At 44.7% G+C, this 21,308-nt stretch overlaps 1 protein-coding gene across 2 annotated transcripts in view; it reads left to right on the top strand.

Annotated features, from left to right (window-relative positions):
- Window positions 1–21,308, top strand: part of arhgef40 (Rho guanine nucleotide exchange factor (GEF) 40) — a 52,558-nt gene that overhangs the window by 13,936 nt on the left and 17,314 nt on the right. For both annotated transcript variants that reach the window (XM_080485912.1, XM_080485913.1), the window contains exons 2-20: window positions 944–1,033; window positions 2,001–2,108; window positions 6,360–6,645; window positions 7,044–8,199; window positions 8,385–8,623; window positions 8,703–8,891; window positions 10,039–10,153; window positions 11,740–11,833; window positions 11,936–12,025; window positions 12,644–12,760; window positions 13,579–13,677; window positions 13,763–13,914; window positions 15,615–15,753; window positions 17,014–17,133; window positions 17,791–17,982; window positions 18,067–18,579; window positions 18,753–19,123; window positions 19,472–19,721; window positions 20,449–20,538. In XM_080485912.1, the coding sequence (XP_080342038.1) occupies window positions 944–1,033; window positions 2,001–2,108; window positions 6,360–6,645; window positions 7,044–8,199; window positions 8,385–8,623; window positions 8,703–8,891; window positions 10,039–10,153; window positions 11,740–11,833; window positions 11,936–12,025; window positions 12,644–12,760; window positions 13,579–13,677; window positions 13,763–13,914; window positions 15,615–15,753; window positions 17,014–17,133; window positions 17,791–17,982; window positions 18,067–18,579; window positions 18,753–19,123; window positions 19,472–19,721; window positions 20,449–20,538 (4,410 nt within the window). The remainder of the gene's footprint in view (window positions 1–943; window positions 1,034–2,000; window positions 2,109–6,359; window positions 6,646–7,043; window positions 8,200–8,384; window positions 8,624–8,702; window positions 8,892–10,038; window positions 10,154–11,739; window positions 11,834–11,935; window positions 12,026–12,643; window positions 12,761–13,578; window positions 13,678–13,762; window positions 13,915–15,614; window positions 15,754–17,013; window positions 17,134–17,790; window positions 17,983–18,066; window positions 18,580–18,752; window positions 19,124–19,471; window positions 19,722–20,448; window positions 20,539–21,308) is intronic.

Below are 21,308 nucleotides of genomic sequence, written 5' to 3' on the forward strand. Positions count from 1 at the left end.
TAAACATTGCTATGTGTTGCGTGCTCTGCTCTGTCACCCTCTGGCCAGCCCGGTGTTATGATGTGTGTGTGTGTGTGGGAATGTTCATGCTGCTGTGTGTGTGAGCTTGTGTGTGTTTGTGTGTGTGTGTGTGTGTGTGTGTGTGTGTGTGTGTGTGTGTGTGTGTGTGTGTGTGTGTGTGTGTGTGTGTGTGTGTGTGTGTGTGTGTGTGTGTGTGTGTGTGTGTGTGTGTGTGTGTGTGTGTGTGTGTGTGTGTCATGGTTTCTGGGCTCTTTTGTTCAGAGGGGGAGGGCTCTGCCTCTACTGGGCTTTGGAGGAAATGTTTGACGCTCCCCAGGCCATACAACAGGAAGGCGAAAGTAAAGTATACTTGTATACGTGTGTGTGTGTGTGTGTGTGTGTGTGTGTGTGTGTGTGTGTGTGTGTGTGTGTGTGTGTGTGTGTGTGTGTGTGTGTGTGTGTGTGTGTGTCTGTGTGTGTGTGTGTGAGCAAAAAGCGCCGGCTCTCAAACACAAGCACTCACATTGGAGTCGATTAAGTGTCCGGTTATAGTTTAACCCTTTGTGGAGCACTTGAGCATATTTGGTAACTTTCTTCCAACTCCAGAATATCTGATTGAAAATCATTGAAATGCACAATACTTTTGTTTTGCACTTCAACTGCAAGCAGAGTTGGGATTGGAAGTTTGCAGGTTTGATTCCCACAGCGGACAGGTCACCACTGTGGGTCCCTGAGCATGACCCTTGAACTCCCCCCCATACAGAAGCGCTTACATACATACATACATACATACATACATACATACATACATACATACATATACACAAATAATGTTTATTTCAGAAGTCGATGTTACCTTTCAATGATTCCAAAGTAATTGTTAAGGGACTGTGAAAAGACGCGTCTCGAGCCTTTGGTAACATCTTTTCTTGTTCCCTTTCAGGGTTCAGAGGCGATGGAGGACTGTGTCCAGGGGGCGCTGTCCTCACTTTATCCCCCGTTTGAGAGCACGGCACCGCCGCTCCTCTCTCAGGTGAACTTTAGCTCACACACCTTTCTTCTCGTGTGCATCAGGTATCCTGGAAAGACGTTGTAGATATTTCAACTATAGGTAACAATATTTGGTTTTCTGTTCATTCATTGCCAAATATTTTCACTCTCACAGTCACTTAAACATACTGATTACTGAAGTAGAAATGGAAAGGTGACTTTTCAGTAACGCTGCTGCTCTTGTCCACGTTCTTTATTCACCTCAGTTATCCTCTTTAATATTGAGTTTCTTTTATGTTTTATGTTTCCAGGATTTATGTTGACTTGCACTGATGGATAATCATTCCTGGGCTTTACTTACTGTTACTTAACATTGAATCCAGTCGTGATAGTGGAAAAATGTAATCTGAACAACACATAATTACTTGTAAATACTTCAGGAAAAAATTTATTAGAATCCAGTGACGCTTTGGGAATAGCTCGACGTTTGTTCCCACTTTTAATGTAGCCGCCAATCAGCTGTTTTGTTGCTTTGGAAACTCCAGGTTTGTACTTGTTTATTTTACTTTTTTATATGTTTACTCATTTATTTTTTTATCAGTTTTATTTAGTTGAAAACAATTCATTTCAGACATGTCAAAAACACATTACAAAATATAACAAAATACAGATACATACAAAAGAATAAAAATATAATGAAATAATTAAATCTATATTCACACACAAATAAATAATCTATATCTAAGTATACACATCTATATATACTTATATACATACACATATATCTAATTCAACATGTCTGAAAAGCGCTCGGAGGTTTAATAGAAATTGAGATAAAATTGCAGTAAGTCCGTTGATATTTTTTTAGAAATGCACGAGGGGAAACCAAGACGGCGTGAACTTGTGAAGCTGGCGTTTCCAAGTAGAATTGCTTTACCTATCCATCCATTGGATGTGATATCCAACATTTCTTCTTGGGAGCCCACTCAGATTTTTCTTCTTCTGTCCAGGTCTTCTCGGTCTTGGAGTCGACGTATCAACACGACAGTCTTCGCTACCTCCTGGATTACTTCGTACCGGCCAAGCACCTCCTGCACAAGCTCCAGCAGCACGCCTGCGTGAGTCCCGAGCGGCAGACACACACTGCGTGCGGAGGAGAACACACACAAGGCTGTATAATCAGAAACAGAGTCGAAGTCTGCTGTGAGAAAGTTGTCTGGAGTTGCTGTGTGGAGGAGCTGGTCTGGATGAAGTTAGGATCTCAAATCAAGAAACTAACATGAAATGGACGAGCGAAGGACTCAGATTTTTAGAGATGCTGTCAAAAACCATCAAATATGTGTTTTTAAATCTCTCCGTCTACTTGAGTGTCAGTCTTGATTCAGCTCAGTGGGCTGGCTGTGGCTCAGTGGTTAGAGCAGGTCACACTCCGATACCCCCGGTTGGCAGTCCCACCCTCCTCTATGTCTCTACATGTGTTGAAGTGCAGGACACTGGGCCCTCGAGTGGCTTCCTGAGGTGGGCGAGCGCCTTCAAAGGCAACTGTCCAGGATAATCTTGTTAAGCACTTTAAGTGCTGAAGCTGTAAAAAAAAAAACCAAAAAAACCTGAGCCTTTGAAACATTTCATTTAGCATTGAAATCAAGCCTGAAGTTGAACGATCTGGTGTCGACGGTCCGGGGGCCTCCTGCGCAGCCGCCATCGCCGCACGCTGCGGCCCGTTAGCCAATTTCCAAAAATGATATGATTATTGCTTTCACAGGTAAAATGAGGATAATGGTTGTTTTAAGCACAGTTGAACCAGATGTTAATTGAAATTACTTCAAATTACTACATTGCTGAGTAAAGGTAAAAAAAAAAAAGAATAATAATTTGATTAAAATCAGGGGCACATAATTAGTCCTTTTCTTTTTTTTTTGAATTGCCTTCCGTAATACCCAGAAACCCTCGTGATAGAGCGGCTTGATTACTGGTGCGTCTTTGTAAGAAGAGGTTCAGATTACAGCGTCTTGATTTGGTGCAGTGGAAAGCTGTGGCTGTGTTTTTGAAGAAGGATGGCAATCATTGAAATGAAGCGCTGAAGTTCTCAAAATATGCTATTTTCAATTGTCAATAATAAAACGAATTTTAATGATTGAAATAGAATGGCTGAGTGAGAGATGAGTGCATTGGGGTGTCAAATATAAGGCCTGTGGGCCAAAACAAGCCCGCAAGAAGCTCCAATTAGGCCAAATCACCAAGCAACTTGTAAAAAAGAAAAATAATAATAATCTTTTTTAACAAATGTCTTGAGAACACAACACTGAGACCCGAGCAGAGACGTTAGTGATACTGTCATGAAAGCTGGCAAACTAGAATTAGTCTCAAAGCCATGCTGTCAGGGTGAGTTTGTAAAAACACCCATAATAAAAAAGACATTTCACTGTATTTTGCACCAGAACGTTTCATTAAAATTGGCTTTATGTTGAGATTGTGGTAATTTTCAGTAGTAATTGTGAAAATATGAACATTTTCATTACGTAAACTCTGCACTTAAGCAAAGGAATATTTCATCTTTGATTAAAAGGTTATTATGGCACTATTTCACAGGTCCGGCCCACTCAAGATGAAATTGGGCCCCTGAACTACAATGTGTTTGACACCACTGAACTAGTGTCAAGTCAAGTTTTATATTTTGCTGGATAAGTTAAGGACCGTTTTACAAACATGTCCCTGTGGTCCTACATTTTTTTTTTTTTTTGAGTAATTTTGTCAAGTCGGGTCTGGTATGATTTTCGTTTCAGGTATACAGTGAATATCCACTTCATTTTATACACGTATACAGTCCTGCTTTGAAGACTACTTTATCCGTAGTTCACCTATATGTTTCATTTGACCTCTACTTATTTGTAAGTGTAAAGAGGCCTCATTTATAGCTGCTTTGCTATACATGCACCACTTGTATATGCAAATACAGCCTCTCACAGCAGATCTTCCCATCTATACGGTATTTATGGTGTAGAGTCATGCATACACTATATTCAAACTTTAACTTTCTCTTCACATCGCGATCATTGGTCATTGGCCCACTTAGGACTTGAAACATAGACCTCATATCTGAGTTTGATACAGGCTGCTGAATAAATAAATAAACTGCACTCAGGCATCATTTTATTAGCCACACGTGTACAATTTAAAAGTAATCATAAATTCTACCTCCATAAAGATCATCATGTCCAAATTAACAAGAGTGTCTAATATTTTGGTCACAGCATTAAGGCATAGAGGGACTATATTAGGAGCGCCTCCCAATGACCGTCTCAAAAATAGACAAAAAATTTGATTTCAAAGAACAAATGGATATCAAAGATGGAGCTCTTGCACTCGACCACATTAGATTGCGATTGCACAAAGGTTAAAGCGTGCATCATTTGCTCAACGCATGACCCCATGCCAGGTTCTCACTCCTCTACAGAAGCCTCAATCTGCTCTAAAAGTCTGCCTGGCTAGTAAAATTAGAGAAAGTGGCTGGTGAAATTTGAGATTTACTATTTGCTTTGACCCGCAGACAAAAGGAGCGGCGTTCTGCCTGGGAAGTGCCGAGAGCAAGAAGCCACATGAAATGTAGACAAGAGAGAGAATGATTAAATTAATTAAAGAAAAAATAAAACTAAAAAGCTCTGGTTACAATTTCCAAACTCCCACCCACACATACACCCACACACACACATAGAAGCGAATGCATGGAAACAGTGTGATTCAGGAGAAGTTTGCGAGCGCCGAGCCAACACGCAGTTTCCACTTTCTGTCCTCACATCACTCTGCTGCTCTTTCTGCCTCACACACATAAACCAAGACAAACAAAAGGCGACGCAGCGTGTACTTAACTCCGGTCTCTGATGTTTAAACTCGACGGCATTCCTTTTATTTGAACCTTCAGACACGCAGTGATAAACAGTGCACTCTTGTTTAGCGCGAGCTCGGGAGATGAAGAGCTTTCTCATATTCCCCTCTGCAGTTTCCCCGGACTTAAACCCACACATGCACAGAGATTGTGAGAAAGCTATGTTTTCATTGTCGCTGAGCAGAGCTGCCCGGGACGGGAGTTAGACTGTGAGTCATGACAGTAATTCCTTCCATATGTTACTGCTAAGCGAGAGACGGGCTGAGCGGCAGAGAAAAAAAAAAAAAAGGTGGGAGTCCGAGGAGAGAAGGAACATGGCTCCCATTCACCCTGCTCTCATGAAGAAGATGCTGGAGATTCGCAGACGATAGTAGACTGAGGAGGTTTTGAGAAATGGGAGGCGGCGAGGGAGGGAGGGAGGGAGCAAACACTGGGGTACTTTGAGGAAGGAGAAGGAGGAGGGCCGGAGCACACAGAGGGTTACAGAATGCAGACTGACTCAAAACAGACAAACTTTTTATGAGGAGGAAAAGTCACGCATGCTTTTTAATGCTGATATCCACCCTGACAGATATGGGGCTTTCACTTCCCCTCCTTAAATCGCCGCCGCAGCAAGGCAGAGAGGAAAAGACAGGAGACAGACGGCAGGCTCAAGGGGAAGAAATTGAATAAAGGTAGAAAAAGGCAGATGAAGGAGAGGTTGGGTAAAGAATTTAATTTGATCACATCTCGTGAGTCTGGAGGGCATGGAGAGAGGAGGGAGCAGCGCTGTGTCAGTCGATTAGACTGCGAACTGAAGAGGGAGATTTCTGGATGGCTTTCTTTGCTCTTCAAGAGCGGGGATATAGATCTGATACGGAATTGATTAAGGTAGGAATAGCTCTCGGATTATGGCGTATTGAGTGGCTCGCTTGATTAATGTTACGCGGGATGTCAACGAAGGCCGAAAAATCCTCTGCCTGAATTCGGACATCTTGGGTAGACGCTTCCTTCATGGGGAGGTTTTCTGTACCTTGAACTGGTGTTGTGCTCGATATAGATCGATGGAGCTGCCCGCTGTGTTTTTACACTCATGAAACACAGTGGCGGCTTGTTGTTAGGAGTCGGTCAACTGTAAGTTTCCCTCTGACTCACACTGGCTCTCTGCAGCCATCCAGAGTCTTCTGACTGTGTCATGCAAGCTAAGCGGTTTTACACTTCAGAAAACACTGACTGAGTCACATGTCTGACATTTGTCTGTGGCACTGGCCCGGGGCCAGCGCAGCCGGTGAAAAGTGTTGTCGTGTGCTATTGGTTCTGGAAACACCTTCTGAATAGCTCATATGTGGGCTGTGGTTTGTGAACGAGAGTTTGATGCTGCATTAAATGGTTGTTTTTGGCTCGAGAAGACCATAAAGGTTAGAAACATAAACTGTAGACAAACGTGAAAAACTGAACTTTTCTACATGTCTTTACGCTCTGCCTCTCCCTTCTGCTCTCTTCTCAGTCTCAGTACCTGGGTTGCTTGTTCCTCCACTCCGGCTGGCCTCTCTGTCTGGGAGAAAAGGTGGTCGTCCAGCTCTCCACCTTGGATTGGAGGCTTCTGCGCAGTAATGACTTCTACCTGCAGGTGGTGCCTTTCTCCACGCGATGCCCCAGGTTGGCCCTGAAGTGTCTGGCCCCTGGTGGACGCACGGTTCAGGAAATCTTGGTGCCGGAGTCACAGCATCCGCTTGTGTTCACCAGTGAGTGGCTGCACAGTGTCAACAGAGAACGGGGTCACAAGAGGGAAGGTACGAAACAATCGCCCAATGTGAAGAAGTTGTATTTTTTCTGGGGGGGGGGGGGTAGGAAAGAGGATGACCAAGGAACTGCATGTCAAAGAGCAATCGCATTTGTAAAACAGATTGTAGTTGGGATGCACTGATACTAATATACAAGGGTCCGATACCTGACATCACTCATCAGCAAAATCAGCCAATTCAAGGCATCCTGGGCAAAGAAATGTGCAGATGCACCAGTTCACCCACCCCATGTCAGAAGTACCCTACAATGAGTTCTTCCCTAATCATATCCTGTATACGAACAAAGAACAGTATGGCTTCTGATGTTTGTCATATTCAAGTAGGAAGATCTTATTGCCTGATTTTACCCTCAATAAACACAGTTTCCCTCTTTTTTAAATCCACAGTTGGAGGAGGACTTGACACCTGCCTGGTTAGTACATGTGACGGTGTGGTTCGGCTTCCTTGGAAAGAGGTTGTTTATCCAAAATTCATCCACGACCCTTCTGAGGCGCTGGGCCTCATGTCCAACAATAAAGACCTCATTTCGAAACGCCTGCCCAGCGAAGGAGGCAGCAGCAGCCTCGGAGGCTGGGGAGGATCATCCTCTGGAGAGCTGGACTCCTGGTCCTGGGATGAGGAAGAAGACGAGGACCTACCACCAGACGGTTTGGACTGCAATCCCGCCCTCCACCGACGAAGGCGCAGTGAAGACGGGCTTGGGCGGACAGCGAGGCACCCTCAGCTTGACGGGGATTATGTGGAGCTTTTGGAGCCCAGGGGCGGTCCTGATGGAGGGGTGGACCCAAGGCAGAGGTACCTCGAGATGCACGCCATCTGTAAGACCAAGACGTTGCCATTGTGCAGGAGAAGTAAGGCCATCAAGCTTCGTAAGGGTAAAGCTTGGGGATATGGAAAAACGGAACGGTCCGGGAGCTTTCGGAATCTCCTCGGGACCAAAGGGGATGGGGTGACTCCTAAGGGTGATGTGGTGCCACCGCGGCCCCTTCCAGGACCTCCTGAACCCAGCAGAGGGCGGCGGTCTTACTCCTCCTCCGTTCATGACTCTGATGACGGAGATAAACTGAGCAAAGACTCTGACGGAATAGAAAGCCGACTCTATGGTGACGGACTGTTCAAAGAGCGGAGGCCCGGTGTGGGAAGGGAGCGGGATAGCAACGGCCTCACGCAGCCATGTAGGGATGATCAGAGAAGTAAAGACCTCAAAGTTAGCGGGAGCTCGGTCGCAACTGAATCCCATGACTCAGCCAACCCCAAAGTCGGACATGTAATAGAGGGCCACTCAGATCACGGGTCTCATTCAGATTCTGTCTTTGAAGACACTGATAAACCACTGAGTGGAGACAGTGATGCCACCACCCCGACGTCAGACGCACCAGAGCGACCATTCACTGGCGTCTCAGAAGAATGTACGAACAAAGAGTCTAAAATGAAGAGTTCATTAAATCAAAAGAGTCCAGATGCGAAAGAGGAAGGAAAGACGGAGGAGAGAGCGTGTCCCAGAGGAAAAGAAGTGAAAACAGCAGGATTCAGAGCACCACGGTACACATTATTTCAGTCTTTCTTCATTCCTCCACACTTTTATCTACCTTGGAGCTACAAGTTCTTCACATGCACACATGTATAGATAAGAGTGACCCGGGTGACACCACCTCAACATGTCTGAAAAACATCAATATTAACTTTCTTCCCCACCTCATTAAGGCCTTCCTGTGCTTTGTGTTCAGGAGGAAAAGGAAGGGAAAGGGGGCCAAAGGGAGGGCTCGGTCTGGTGGCCGTGCGAACCAGAAGGGCTCCAAGCCACAGGGTAAGGGTCCTCCTCCGAGCCCCACCACCTCCTCTGCTCCGTCGAAGCTGGCGACCACTGAGGAGAACGAGTCGGAGAAAACGTGTCCAGCCGATGAACCTGACGGAGCATCCACAACGGCTAATCAGAGCACTGACAACACCAAGAACGGCAAGACAGGTCTGATGGAACGTTTTTTTGCGATGGCAGCAAATCCAACGTCTTTCAAATGTTAAAGATATTTTCTCTCCTTTAACAGAAACAGAAGTCGAATCTTTGCCGGTGTGTAACGGTCAGACAAGCACGGCCGTCTTTAACCACTCTAATGAGGAAGCTGGCTCAGCGGAGAGCGGCCCCGACCATCCGAACGGTCTCCTAGCTACAGAGCCTGCCCTGCTGCGGGAGCTCGACACAAACCTTCTTCAGTCGGGAAAACTGAAGTTGACAGGTAAAGTCAGCGGATTTCAGCAGCCGGAATATAAACGCTCAACATTTTCAACTTTGTTTTAAAAATATTCACGAGCATTAAAATCTTTTTTACTTTCTTTATTACTGCAGTAGTATACTGTAATGTCCGGACTATAAGCCGCTACTTTTTTCACATGCTTTAAACTCTATGGATTCTTATGGGTTAACGGGCTTCATGCCGCCAGATTCTACTTCCGCATGTAGCTACACGCTGTTTTGAGCGCCTCTGCTTCAACAAAGCAGCCCATTTGCTTCTCATTTTCAGAGTTTCTGCTTTTTCCATATTCTTGAAACAAAAATGATGAGTTTTCACTTGAAACAGTAAACCGGCCTTTAATCTTACTTACTTACAGGCCTTCATACAGGTTGGGAATTTGGATGTACCACTCGAGATTTTTCCCAGTTCAGAGCATTTCAGGAGTCAGACACAATAAATGACAATGTTCTGAATTAATTCATAACATACAGATAAAATTACGCTTGTAAAGTCCATTTGCTTTAAAGGTTGTTTCAATAAGTGAAATACATAGTTGTTTGCAGCATGTGAACAAAGACTTTAAAAACTAAATGAAAGTTAACAATAAAGGATAAGCTCAGAAATAATTTCTGCCTCTATGAGTTTTCTGATCCTGATTAACTGAAACAATGTCACCTCCACTTTAACTGCAGAACAAGTTTGCATAAACGTTTCAAGTCTTCACACTTGGACTGAATTAGAGTGACAAAAGTGAAACTGACAGGAAACACAAACTTTACAGATTAACTTATTTTGTGTCTAAAATAATAAAGTAGTTCCCCTTTGTACTTTAAAAACTGGAACTGCTCACAGCTATTTTTGACTTGTGCTGTATAAATGACTCCGTGCAACTAAGAAACTTAAGAGTGTTTTCATTGATTTAAAGTCTTTAAACAACTGCCAACCCTGCGCCTTTGCATTGAGATCGTATTCAAGCTTCTTAATATTATCTTTTAAAAATGATCAGATTACTTCCTTTGAGGTTTAACTGCATATTTTAAGCTACTGTATGGTGTATTTACAGCTGACATATAAAAACAGAACACTTTAGTTTGAGTTTCTACATGTTGAAACACTCCTAAATATATTTCTCGGTTCTCCCTGACCACAGGTACGGTGGACCGGCTGGGGCGAGGGCTGGTTTTCACAGAGACCGAGGCATCAGAGGAGGGTTTCAGCGCGGAGGAGATGGCCCGGGTCCTGGCCTGCTACCACAGAATCACTCGGTAAGGCTGCGTCGCTTCTACACCCACATGCAGGGCGAGCAGCTGCAGAGGTTTAAGTCTTCCCTTGAGAATACGTGTGTCGATATCAGGGGAGCTCACGGCGCACATTTACCTCCTTTGGAACCATCGAATGTCACTTGTTGGCTCTGATTCACCTTTCGCTTGCTCGATATTTATATTTGGGGACTCCGAATCAACCCGCTAAGTCAAAAAGTGCCTCGCAATTGCATGTGACTTGACAGGCCTTTAGTGGACGTTGCTAAATAGAGTGCAGGCGGTGGAATCAGGGAGCTGCAGCAAGTGAGTCAATCTAACCAACATCTGTGCTCCATACATTAAATATAAGACTACATATAGACAAATTTAATTATAGGTGATTTGGCATTCATGGTTTTAAAACTATAACTCTGGGATTATTTAGCATATCTAGAAAAAATTTACATTTCCAGGTGGAAGAAATATATAGCTATGAGCTGAGGAGCTGAATTTCTTTGTCACGGTAGTAGAATTGAAGTACAATAAGTGTAATTAGTTTGATTCTTCTTATAGTTCTAAGGTTTTTTTTTTCTTCATGCACTGTGTGTCTGGTGAACGTGATTAACAGAATAACTGGCTTTCAGGCCAGTTAAAAACCACTGAGGATGAATTTTAGAGAACTAACGATTAGCAGAATTTTGTTTATATTTTTTTGTGGGGAATTTTCAGACTTACCACTGCATAGGCTCTGGATGAATGATAGAAATGTCTTGTCTATGAACACAGCAATTTAAATCTGTTTCATGCAAAGAAGCCAAATACAAACCACGGAACATTTTTTGGAAACGAGCCAGAAGAGTGACCATAAATAAAGCAGCTTCCATTGTGGGGGATTGCGTTACGGTCTACACTTTGTTGAGGTTATGAGTACAACATCTGCTCGTCATCTTCACAGCGTCCCTTTGAGGACTGTTAATCCAGCTGTTGAATTTATCCAAGCATGCAGAAAGCAGCTATAATGTGTTGCAGCATGATGAGGCTGATGATGAATATATAGGTGAGATTATAGGTGTTGTTACATGATGAGTGGATGCTACACAATATAAGCTATTCACCTATGACAAACTTTTTGAGATATTATTTCCATCTGAATGAGCTCATATTTTCCAGGAATTTCATATTCTACTGTGAATAAGATATGGGCTTATAGGATTTATATTGAGTATCTTGGGATCTCTCTCACCGATGGATGGATGGATGGATGGATGGATGGATGGATGGATGGATGGATGGATGGATGGATGGAGTATTTGTGATTCATTGCATCCTGGTCTTATTCACATTTTACACGTCGCCCCAATTCTTCTTCTTATTATTATTATTATTTATAATTATTATTATTATTTCTGCTGTTGTTATTATTGTTAGACTTTTTTTTTTTTTTTTTACCTTGCAATAAACTCAGCAATACAATCATGTGGTTTGGCTGGATTACAGCCTCTTGTTGAGCCAATTATAGCCCACCGGCCTTATGTTGGACACCCCTGGTCTAACATCTGTGTGCTCCTGTGGTAATCCTGCATCCTCCTCTCTTAATCCGTGCTCATCAGGCCCGCAGCCAAAGAAAAGGGTCTGACGGTGTTAATAGACAGCAGGCGCTCTCCGCCCTCCGATCTCTGCCTCTCCGCACTTAAACTGTTCCAGGTGAGGGCGACACACACTGTTTATCCAAACGTGTTAAATGGTTGCCGGAGCACTGTGATTTTTTCCCGATCGGAGCTGAAACACATGTGTTTGTGGTTGCAGGTGTTGGTTCCCGGCGGCCTGGGATCGGTTCTGGTCTTGGTGGAGGAGCAGCAGCAGGAGTCCCTCCCTCACGCTCTGGAAGGCGCAGAGGTGACGTCGTAGTTCACACACTAACACCCCCCCCCCGCTGGCTCAATAACTTATTTTTTAGTTCAACTTATTTTATTTGCGAGTCTGATCGTTAAAGCACAGGTGGAACACCCACGAGTTTGTGAGAAAAAAAACATTAGTGAAATGCCTTCTTATCATACCAACAGGCACAACTGTATGCAAATTGTGCATGAGGAAATAAGGTTTTCTGAATGCTTCCACTCCTGGCTGCAATGCGATCAGTGTCAGTCGCTCTCAGTAGGACCGCGCAGAATCTAATAAAGCCGATTTCCATGAATCTTGCAGGAGTTTTCACGTAACCTCGGCTCAGTTGCTAATTTCAGGCATCGCTTTGCACCGATCAGCACGGTGCATGATCCTCCCAAGGCACGTGGTTTATATTTGGAGCTGGCAGCACTACAACTTTGCATGTTAAAAGGGAAATTCTGCTCAGGAGTGAAACAAGTCAGGTGGAGTGAACCAGGCAGAATACGGTTTATGTTATTTATTCCTATAGAGTTGTTTTTGGGTTTTTTTACATTCATGATCCCCAGTGCTTCATCGTTTTTGCCCGAGTTTTCATTATTGAACTTCTCTGCTGTGTTTTCCTGTCCTCAGGTCCACACCGTGCGAGGAACTGCTGTCCTCCAGCAGCATGTGGACAAACAGCAGCTGCCCAAAGAGACGGAGGGAGATTTCACCCACTGCCACTCAGACTGGCTGGCCTTCAGGCTGGTGAGACTCTGGCTATTTACATCAAATATTCCCAGACTTTTCTCTCTGATGTTTACTTTCATCTCGTTTGAAAAATTCTGCCACTGTCCAGCAGACAACACCATGAACGTCACCAGGCTGTAGCTACAGCAGCTGGGATGTATTCCCAGCCTTAGATAAATATTAACTTCCCGTTAGAATCAACCGTCTTGGTAGTTTATCGCAGTTGTTTTGTTGCTGCTGCTTGTCTCTTTCAAGAAAGCAACTTCCTTCAACTAACTGATGGGATTTCTGCTACATCTAATAACTCAATAGAATTAAGTGATTTGAATCAGGGGCGATAAACTCATTTAACTTCAGGGGCCACATCCAGCACAGTTTGAGCTGGCCGATTCTGGCCCGCAGAGCTGTAGGTTTGACTTAAAGCCTCCAGATTTCAGAAACTTTCAGGCAAATCCAACACAGTTTGTCATCTTAACTCGGCTTAGTTTTGACTCAAGCTTTGAAGTAGGGATATTCTATCTATGTAAAGTAAACACAACAAGGACACTGACCGGGGAGACGCTGTATCTGGTGGCGGTCTGTGATCTCAGACGGCCGTGATGAACTGGGTGTGGGGAGGATTACTCAACGCAAGAAGGGACGCCGTTCATAAGAGTCTCAAGGACTCTTAATGGCTTTTCCTCCCCAGAAAGTTTATGTTGCTTCATCCAAACAGATGAAAGCATTCTCCTTCTCTCCCGTCTTCCTCTGACCTTTCTCACAGACGTAAAACAAGAGAAGGGACTGAATCGCTGTCACAAAATTCAATTCTTCCACCTTTAATGTTAACTTTTCAGAGTCTGGAGAGTCTAACAGAGCGCTGTGAGAGCGCCCTCTCACTGCTCGGAGAGGCGCTGCATTCGATGGACGCCGAGCCGATGCCAGACAACATAAAGGTGCTTCAAGCGCTCGACTTGTAGCTTCAGAAAATTAGGAGGGGGTGAATAAAATAGCACTAATATGCACGTTGATGTTCCTCAGGCTGTCCCCCAGAGCATCGACAAACACAGGCAGCTCATGGCGAGCGTGCTGGCCGATCAACGCCTAACAGAACCGCAGCAGAGGGGCGGTGCCTGGCTCGCTGGACTGACCAATAGTGCAACAGGACTCGCACAGAAGTCCCCAGACTGCAGGTTAATACACACAGTTACTCCAAGCATCCCGTCTGTCCATTCATCAGGGACAAACACTGCAGCGTTCACTTACAAGAAGAAAACCCTGCGTTTTTACAAAACAGATAAAAACATGTCTTTTTCAGGTCAAGTCAAGTCTTTTATTCATGACACACACACACCAATTATACATAGTATAATGTGCAGTGAAATTTTTTAAGTACATGTTTCGCACTGAAACAACATTTTTTATGGGGTGGAAGAATAAAAATAGATTTTAACACATATCTTAAGAGTAGCAGACACAACACTGAGACCTGAGCTGAAATATCTGTGATGCTGTCATGAAAGATAGCGAACTAGCATTAGCCTCAAAGCCATGCTGTCAGGGTGAGTTTGTAAAAACTCCCCGTAATGCAGCAGTTTTTTTGGGGACGTTTCACTGTATTTTGCACCAGAAGGTTTCATTAAAATTGGCTTCATGTTGAGATTGTAGTCATTTTCAGTAAAAAAAATGTTGGTTTTGTGAAAATAAAGACATTCTCATTACATTACATATACTCTGCGCCACAATGAAGAAAAACGTTCAAGTTTAAATGTAAAGGTTATTATGAGTCTATTCTCATAATATGGCCCACTGAAGATAAATTTGGGCTGCATGTGGCCCCTGAACTAAAATTACTTTGACACCTCTGGTATAGATTATGGTTGCTGTTTTCTCTGTCCCTCCATAATGGATCTTCCCTCTTTTCCAAAATTGGGGTGTGATTTTACTTCAAATTCACAATAAATGTCATTTTTAGTTTTCTGAGTGACGTTCAGGCATGTCTTCCTCAATCAAGTGAGTCATTTTTGAAAAAAGATTGTGAAATTGTGTCCGACTATCCAATTTCATAAAAGAATATTAGATTGGAATTGTTCCAGGTTGACTCGGAAATGCTTCTGACACACAAATGTGTGCTTTCTTCCAGTTTATTTTTTAATGATACTGACACCTTAAAGCTGTTGTGTCTTAGTAATTGGTGAATGCTCAGTTTTTCTGATTGATATGTGCTTAATTCTTTATTGAGACCCCCCACCGCCCCATTTCACAGCAAATAATATAATAAACTTGTGTGTTCACGTGTCCTTAAAATGCTTTAAATAATCCATGATAGAATCACACCCCAATAGTGATGGCTACGCTACTGGAATATCCATGATACAGATTGGACACGGTACAATTTTAACTCTGACGAAGTCACAACAAACACAACAGATCTAATTGGGTGAACATGGAGACAAACAGAAAGCAGCTCGGTCCCGAGAGGCACAAAAAAAGATTGTCATGTCCTCCTCTGTGTCTCGTGTTAGATTGAGGGAATATCAAGTCGAAACGAGTCGCGGGTTAAAAATACTCGTCGCCCTGAAAGCAGGATTGTCTGTTGGGGGAAAATGAAATGAGAACCAGCTGGAGGAGAAAAGGAACTTCACTTCAAATGGAGGATGCGGCGGTGCAGCTTGTTTGTTTGTGCACAACTGCAGCTTAAATTTGATCTGAAGACTGTTGTAGAGGTGATCTTACTCTGTAATGAGTTTTGGCTGATTCTCTGCAAGACTACTACAATGATTTCCTTTTTCACCAGCCAAAAATGCTGCCAGACTTTGTTTTTTCTTTTTCTTTTTTCTCTTCATCATTATTTTGTTTCTACCAGCAAAAATGTGAGCTTTGTTCCTCGCAGGGCCGCCCTCGCCGCGGCTTCTAAGCTCTACGACAGTGTGGATGACGCTCTTCATCGGCTGGTGCGGGTGTCCAACCAGAGGGGTCGTGACCTGGACGCTCTGGGACGACTCGCACGGCTGGTGGACAAACTGGAGAAGGTACGTACTGAAGGAAGACGAGTGTAGGAGCAGACTGTACATTTGTTTATCTATGGTGCACGGCGTGATGACTGTCACTTGGCAGGTCGACTGTGTTTGGGGGAACTTCTCTTTGAGGATAAACTCTTTGGGTTTACACTCCGCCTCGGGGGGTTTAGTGGTCTGGTGCCGCTTAAGCTTGCAAAGTTTCAAACTTTTATCCATTGTGTCTATGAAGTCATATTCTATGTAACGGTCTTGGCTCTTTTAGACCAAATTATCTTTCTCTTTAGCTTGAGGCACCGCCATTTTATTTCTCCCACTGCTTATACTTTTAACGAAAACATCTAAACTTAGTAGTTCTGTGACATAAATGAATTAAATGCTGACTCACCTATTTTTAAGACAAAAAAAACCTTGGCAACCCACCATGAATAGTTGAGAATCACAACATAATCCAAGTTTAAAGGTCCCACATTATTCAGCTTTTCAGCAATGTTACATAGTTATCAGAGGTCCAACAGCATTGTATTCAATGTGTATTTCCCTCTAGTGAAGTGGACAGAGAACACAGGAAAAAGTGGTGCTCGCTCATAATTTTACAAGGGAGAGCTCATCTACCTGTGGGAGGGTCAAAGAGAGTATTTCCCCGCATGACATCATGAAGGGAAAACCACTGATTCGCCTGTGTGAGCGTGCATTCGCGAGCAAGTGAGGGTAGTGACAGACTTTCTTTACTTCTGGGGCCTGACAGACAGGCTATGGAGACACATAATACTGTTAGAAAACCAGTAGAAAGTCCATTTATCATTATATGTGACTTTTAAAGCATTGGCTTGGCCTCCACAATGATTTTTGGGGATGTTATTGAATATTAGTTGATCACATGCATTTAAAAGGAAAGATTCAAATCTCTCCTACTTGTTTTACCAACTCTGTAAAATAAATGTAGTTTCTAAACAAGATTGAGGAAGATTGACTCTTCCGTTCCCACGTGGATTAAAACTCCCTGATTTACTGTCGGTCCGGACAGACAGGATATTACACACCATTCGCTACACTCGCAATACACACCCAGTTGAAGAAAATAAGGCCCTGACCTTCAGTCTGTCACCCATTTCTCTCTCTGCTTCGTGTGAATTTGTACCCTCCCCCCTCCACCTCCCTCGTACGCCCCCCAAAGTACAGTAAAATCTCTCTCTCTCTCTCTCTCTCTCTCTCTCTCTCTCTCTCTCTCTCTCTCTCTCTCTCTCTCTCTCTCTCTCTCTCTCTAATTCACAGTGTGATAAAGAGATCGAGCAGGTCCAGTCGCAGCTGGAAGACTACAAGGACCCTCCTCTCTCGCTCAGCAGACTCTCCCTCAAACAGCAGAAGTTTCGGACTTTTAAAGAGACGGCCAACGTGAGTGGTGCCAACGCATCACTTTCATACGTTTTATTTGCATTTCTTTCAAACTGATTGTTCTCATAGACCATTTAAGGAGGCAGCAAGGTGACATGTTTATTGTGAAACATCCCAAAATAGCCCTGTTAGCAGCATCTCAAAGGCTTAGCTCTGTTCATCTTGTGACATTTTACCATCAAAGGTCCAGATCTTGTGAGTCATCAAAGCCACTAAAAGCCAGAAACGTTAAACAAACAGTAACATTGCACTTTCAATCCACAAGGGCTGACGTGCTGTCAGGCATCGTTGTATTCCAGCATGAGATGGCCTCGCTGAAACTACAAACCTGCTGTCGTCCCACCTCAACAACCATAACTCTTATTGGCTTTGCAAGAACCAAAGCTGCATGCTATTTAAATGACTCACTAAAAGCTCTAGACGGTCGCTTAAAGAGTTAACTGTGAACAGATGTGTTTCCTGTGTTGCATTACTTACAATTAGTCTCCCCTTATCTTAACATTTACCTTTGAATGCCACTAGTTTTGGGGAATACGCACTACACCACTACACTAACTGATTGACCTCAACGTGAATTCATGAGTGAATCAGTTAAGCTGGTAGGTGTTATGGAGGTTTCAGGTTTGGGGTTTAACTGTGTTCTTCTGTGTCTGGCAGGATCTCCACAGTGAGACGCTGTCGGTGCTCAATGACTTAGAGGGCTGGTGCGAGCTGGACTGGGCAGGTCTGAGCGACGTTCAGATCCAACTTCCTCCGGTCAGAGAGAAGCTGAGAGACATGTCTCACTGCCTGTCCGACTGCTGGACCACGCTGGACAACACACAGCGGCTGCTGTCCACGTTAACCGAGGTAGCGCCTCACAGCAGCGCTCACAGACACGTTGGAAAACCTTCCCTGAAAGCAGACAGCACATGTGATTGCTCTTCTCTGCAGGCCACCCAGTGGTGCGATGCCGTCTCCTCCACCTCCTCCTCACCCTCTCCTTCCGCCACCACCTGCCCTCTCGCCTCGCTCCCTCCCATCCCGCCGTCACGTTTCCAGGACGCGCGCTCTTTAGCCATGGAGCTGGGCGGTGGGACGCTGCTGGATCTGTGGACCCAGACGGTGGAGCGCTACCAACGCACCGTAGCGCAGGTCAAACCGCGCTTCCTCCAGTCTGACAGGACTCAGAATCCGGGCCAGGGGAAGACCAAAACGCCGTCGGCCAGCAGCGTGTGGGACCTGATGGGTCCTGAGGGGGAGGGAGACTGGGGGCTGGGGGCTGCGGATGGAGGGATGCAGTCGTGGGGATCCCTCGCGTCGCTGTTTAGGCCACAGACGTGCTCCACGCTGAAGATAGGGGAGGACAGAGGGAATAAGAAAGACGGAGCTGGGGGGGGGAACGGAACGGGAGGAGCTGGAGGAGGGAAGTTTCTGCACAACCTGTTGAATCCTGCAAAGAAGAGTGTAAGTTTGTGTACTTGCTTCACCACATCAAAACAGTTGATTTGAACTGAACTGACAACGTGTGTTTGTCAGCCGAAATGATCTGTGCATGCGCAAGGAGAACATGCAATCTCCTGAAATTTTGTCTATAAAGCAGGTTTAACTTTTGTCATGTCGTGCCTTTCACCCCCCAGCCCACAGAGGCTGCCGTCCCCACCAAGCCACCGAGGAAGCGACACCCGAGCTTCGACCTGCAGGCCCTCCTGGCCCCCCGTCGGGGCACGGCCACCCCCAAACCCGACTCCCCAGTGGGCGGGGCCAGCCGTAGCTCGCCCATGTCTTGGCTGGGACGTCGAGCGCTGGCCGACCCAGTGATCACCACCGGCATGTCTGCGGCCGTGCCCGGGTGGGGGGGCACCGGGGGAAGCGGGGGCGTGCTGATCCGAGGAGTGGAGGTCAGCAGCAAGGAGGTGGTGGACCACACGGGGTCGCCGCGGCAACACGTCCTGCTCGGGAGGACGGAGAGGGAGACGGGAACGGATAGAACCGGTTCAACTGCACAGAGGTACATTTCTTTGGTTGTTTTTTTATTTTGTCTGTTGCTAATTGTTGTAAAATCCCTGGCAACGTTAGAAGTCAGTCTTTCAGCTGCAAAACAAGACCCACATTAGAAATCAGACTCTGAACAGGCCCGCCTGAGATGAAAGCCAATAAAGAGACGCCATCATTTGGGGATACAAGTGAAGTCTGTTTCACAACGATTTTTATCAGTCGGCATGCAATCTCAGATAATTTTTTCATTAGTAACTCTTTGATCTCTGCCCATTGCTGTGTGCTATCTCCACTCCCAGTTCCTCTTGGCTCACGCGGCTCCGCCGGCCTCCATGTTTGTTTCTCTGTTTGCTCCCTGCAGTAAACTGTACCTGCTCTGGTGTCGCATGCTGAGCTCGGAGAGGCAGTACGTCACCGTCCTGAAGGGGGTGGAGGAGACATTCCTGCCCTTACTGGAGCTCTCCGACACCCCGGCCTCCATCAGGGGGAAGGCGGATTCCATCTTTCCAAACTGGGCCAGCCTGTGCACGTTTCACTCGCAGAACCTGCTCCCAGCCATGGAGGGCGCTCTCGTGCAGAGTTTGTTGCAGCAAGACTGCTTCAGCAAATATGTAAGTTCAGAAAAAGTCTGTATTATAACTCATCTGTTGACTTTGTTCAGGTTTAATTCAAAACGTTGGCTGAATATATACAGCAAAGTCTGTTCTGTTAACATAAATCCACACTGTCAACCTTATTCTTTGGTGTTTTTAATGAAATGAAACAAAAGTAGCCGTGCAGGTTCACACCCTCACTACATGGATAAAGTGAGGCAAAAAAAGGAAGTAACATCATGACATACAACATGTAGATTTATTTAAAAAGTGCTTATGGTGCGTGTTTGGTTGAGCCAAGCTGATTGATTTGTATTTAGTCTCTGTACTGATTCCTTGTATTTGACTCCACGCCGATTTACAACTTTCATCATAAATGAGTAAAGAAATAAAGTGGAAGCTATATGTGGTTCTAGATCATTCTAGATACATGCAGCCCGATCTCATCTTGAGTGAGCTGGATCTGTAAAATAGTACCATGATAACCTTTAAATGCACAATTTGAAGTTGTGTTTTTTTTTTTTTCTTGTGGCAGAGAGTATATGTGATGAATGTTTGACATCCCTGTTCTCTGTCTTAATGGCTTCACCTGTCCTAGTTACTGTTAGTGGGAACAAACGTTTTGCATTGTAACAAAAACAAAAAAGGTAATACTTTTTACCTGTGTGTGTTTTTGAGATGGCATGCCTTCCATCTGTGTTCATATTGTTTCGTCCTCATGCTTTTTCTCTTTTTTCATCCCCAGCGGGAGCAATTCCTGCAATATTCCCACTACATCAGAACCAAACCAGAGCTGGATTCTCCACTCGTCACACAGGCTGCTGACTTCTTCAAGGTAGGATTCGGAGTCTCTTCTAAAGGTTGAACCTAACGTGTCTGGTCACTCGGTTCTCCATCCATCCATCCATCTATCCATCCTCTGCGGCTTTATCAGGCCATGGGGGTCACAGCCAGTTCCAGCTGACTATAGGTGAAGGCCCACTCAGGACAGAGCCACCAATTAACCTCAAGCCACTGTTTTTCAGACTGTGGGAGTACCTGGAAAAAAAACAACCAGGAATCCCAACTCCGACTCAAACCAGGGATTCTCCTGTAACGAGGCCAATCCTAACCACTTCACGCCCGTGTGGCCCCTTCTCAATTCTTTTTGCTTTATATTCTATTTTAAGACGAAATGTGTTTAATCACAACTTAAGAACAACATAATGAGTCATTTTTTTTGGAGCACATCACAGACACAAGCCAATTAAAGTTGCTTTATTTGTCGATAGTGGCAATTAAACAGGAGCTGTATACAGTAAAGCTAATTACCTGTTTAATGTACACCAGAAAAGCCAATTAAAGACGGATTATGGGGAAAGTAATTTGAGCTCTCCAGCTACAGTAAACTCAACTAATGCATCACAAGATTACTGCGAGGGCTTTCTGCACAGAGATCACAGTGCTTAATATCTACGAGTCGCTGCTCCAAGTTGTGAAGTGTCTCACAGTGGCCAGCAGGAGGCAGCGTGAGCTCGCCTCACCTCCTGCAGCAGCTTTTAAAAAACAGCTTGAACTCATTGTGGGTTATGGCTATGGGAGGGTTTATGGTTATGGGGATGCATG

This window comes from Lipophrys pholis, assembly GCF_963383615.2.
Source record: "Lipophrys pholis genome assembly, chromosome: 18".
Taxonomy (NCBI): domain Eukaryota; kingdom Metazoa; phylum Chordata; class Actinopteri; order Blenniiformes; family Blenniidae; genus Lipophrys; species Lipophrys pholis.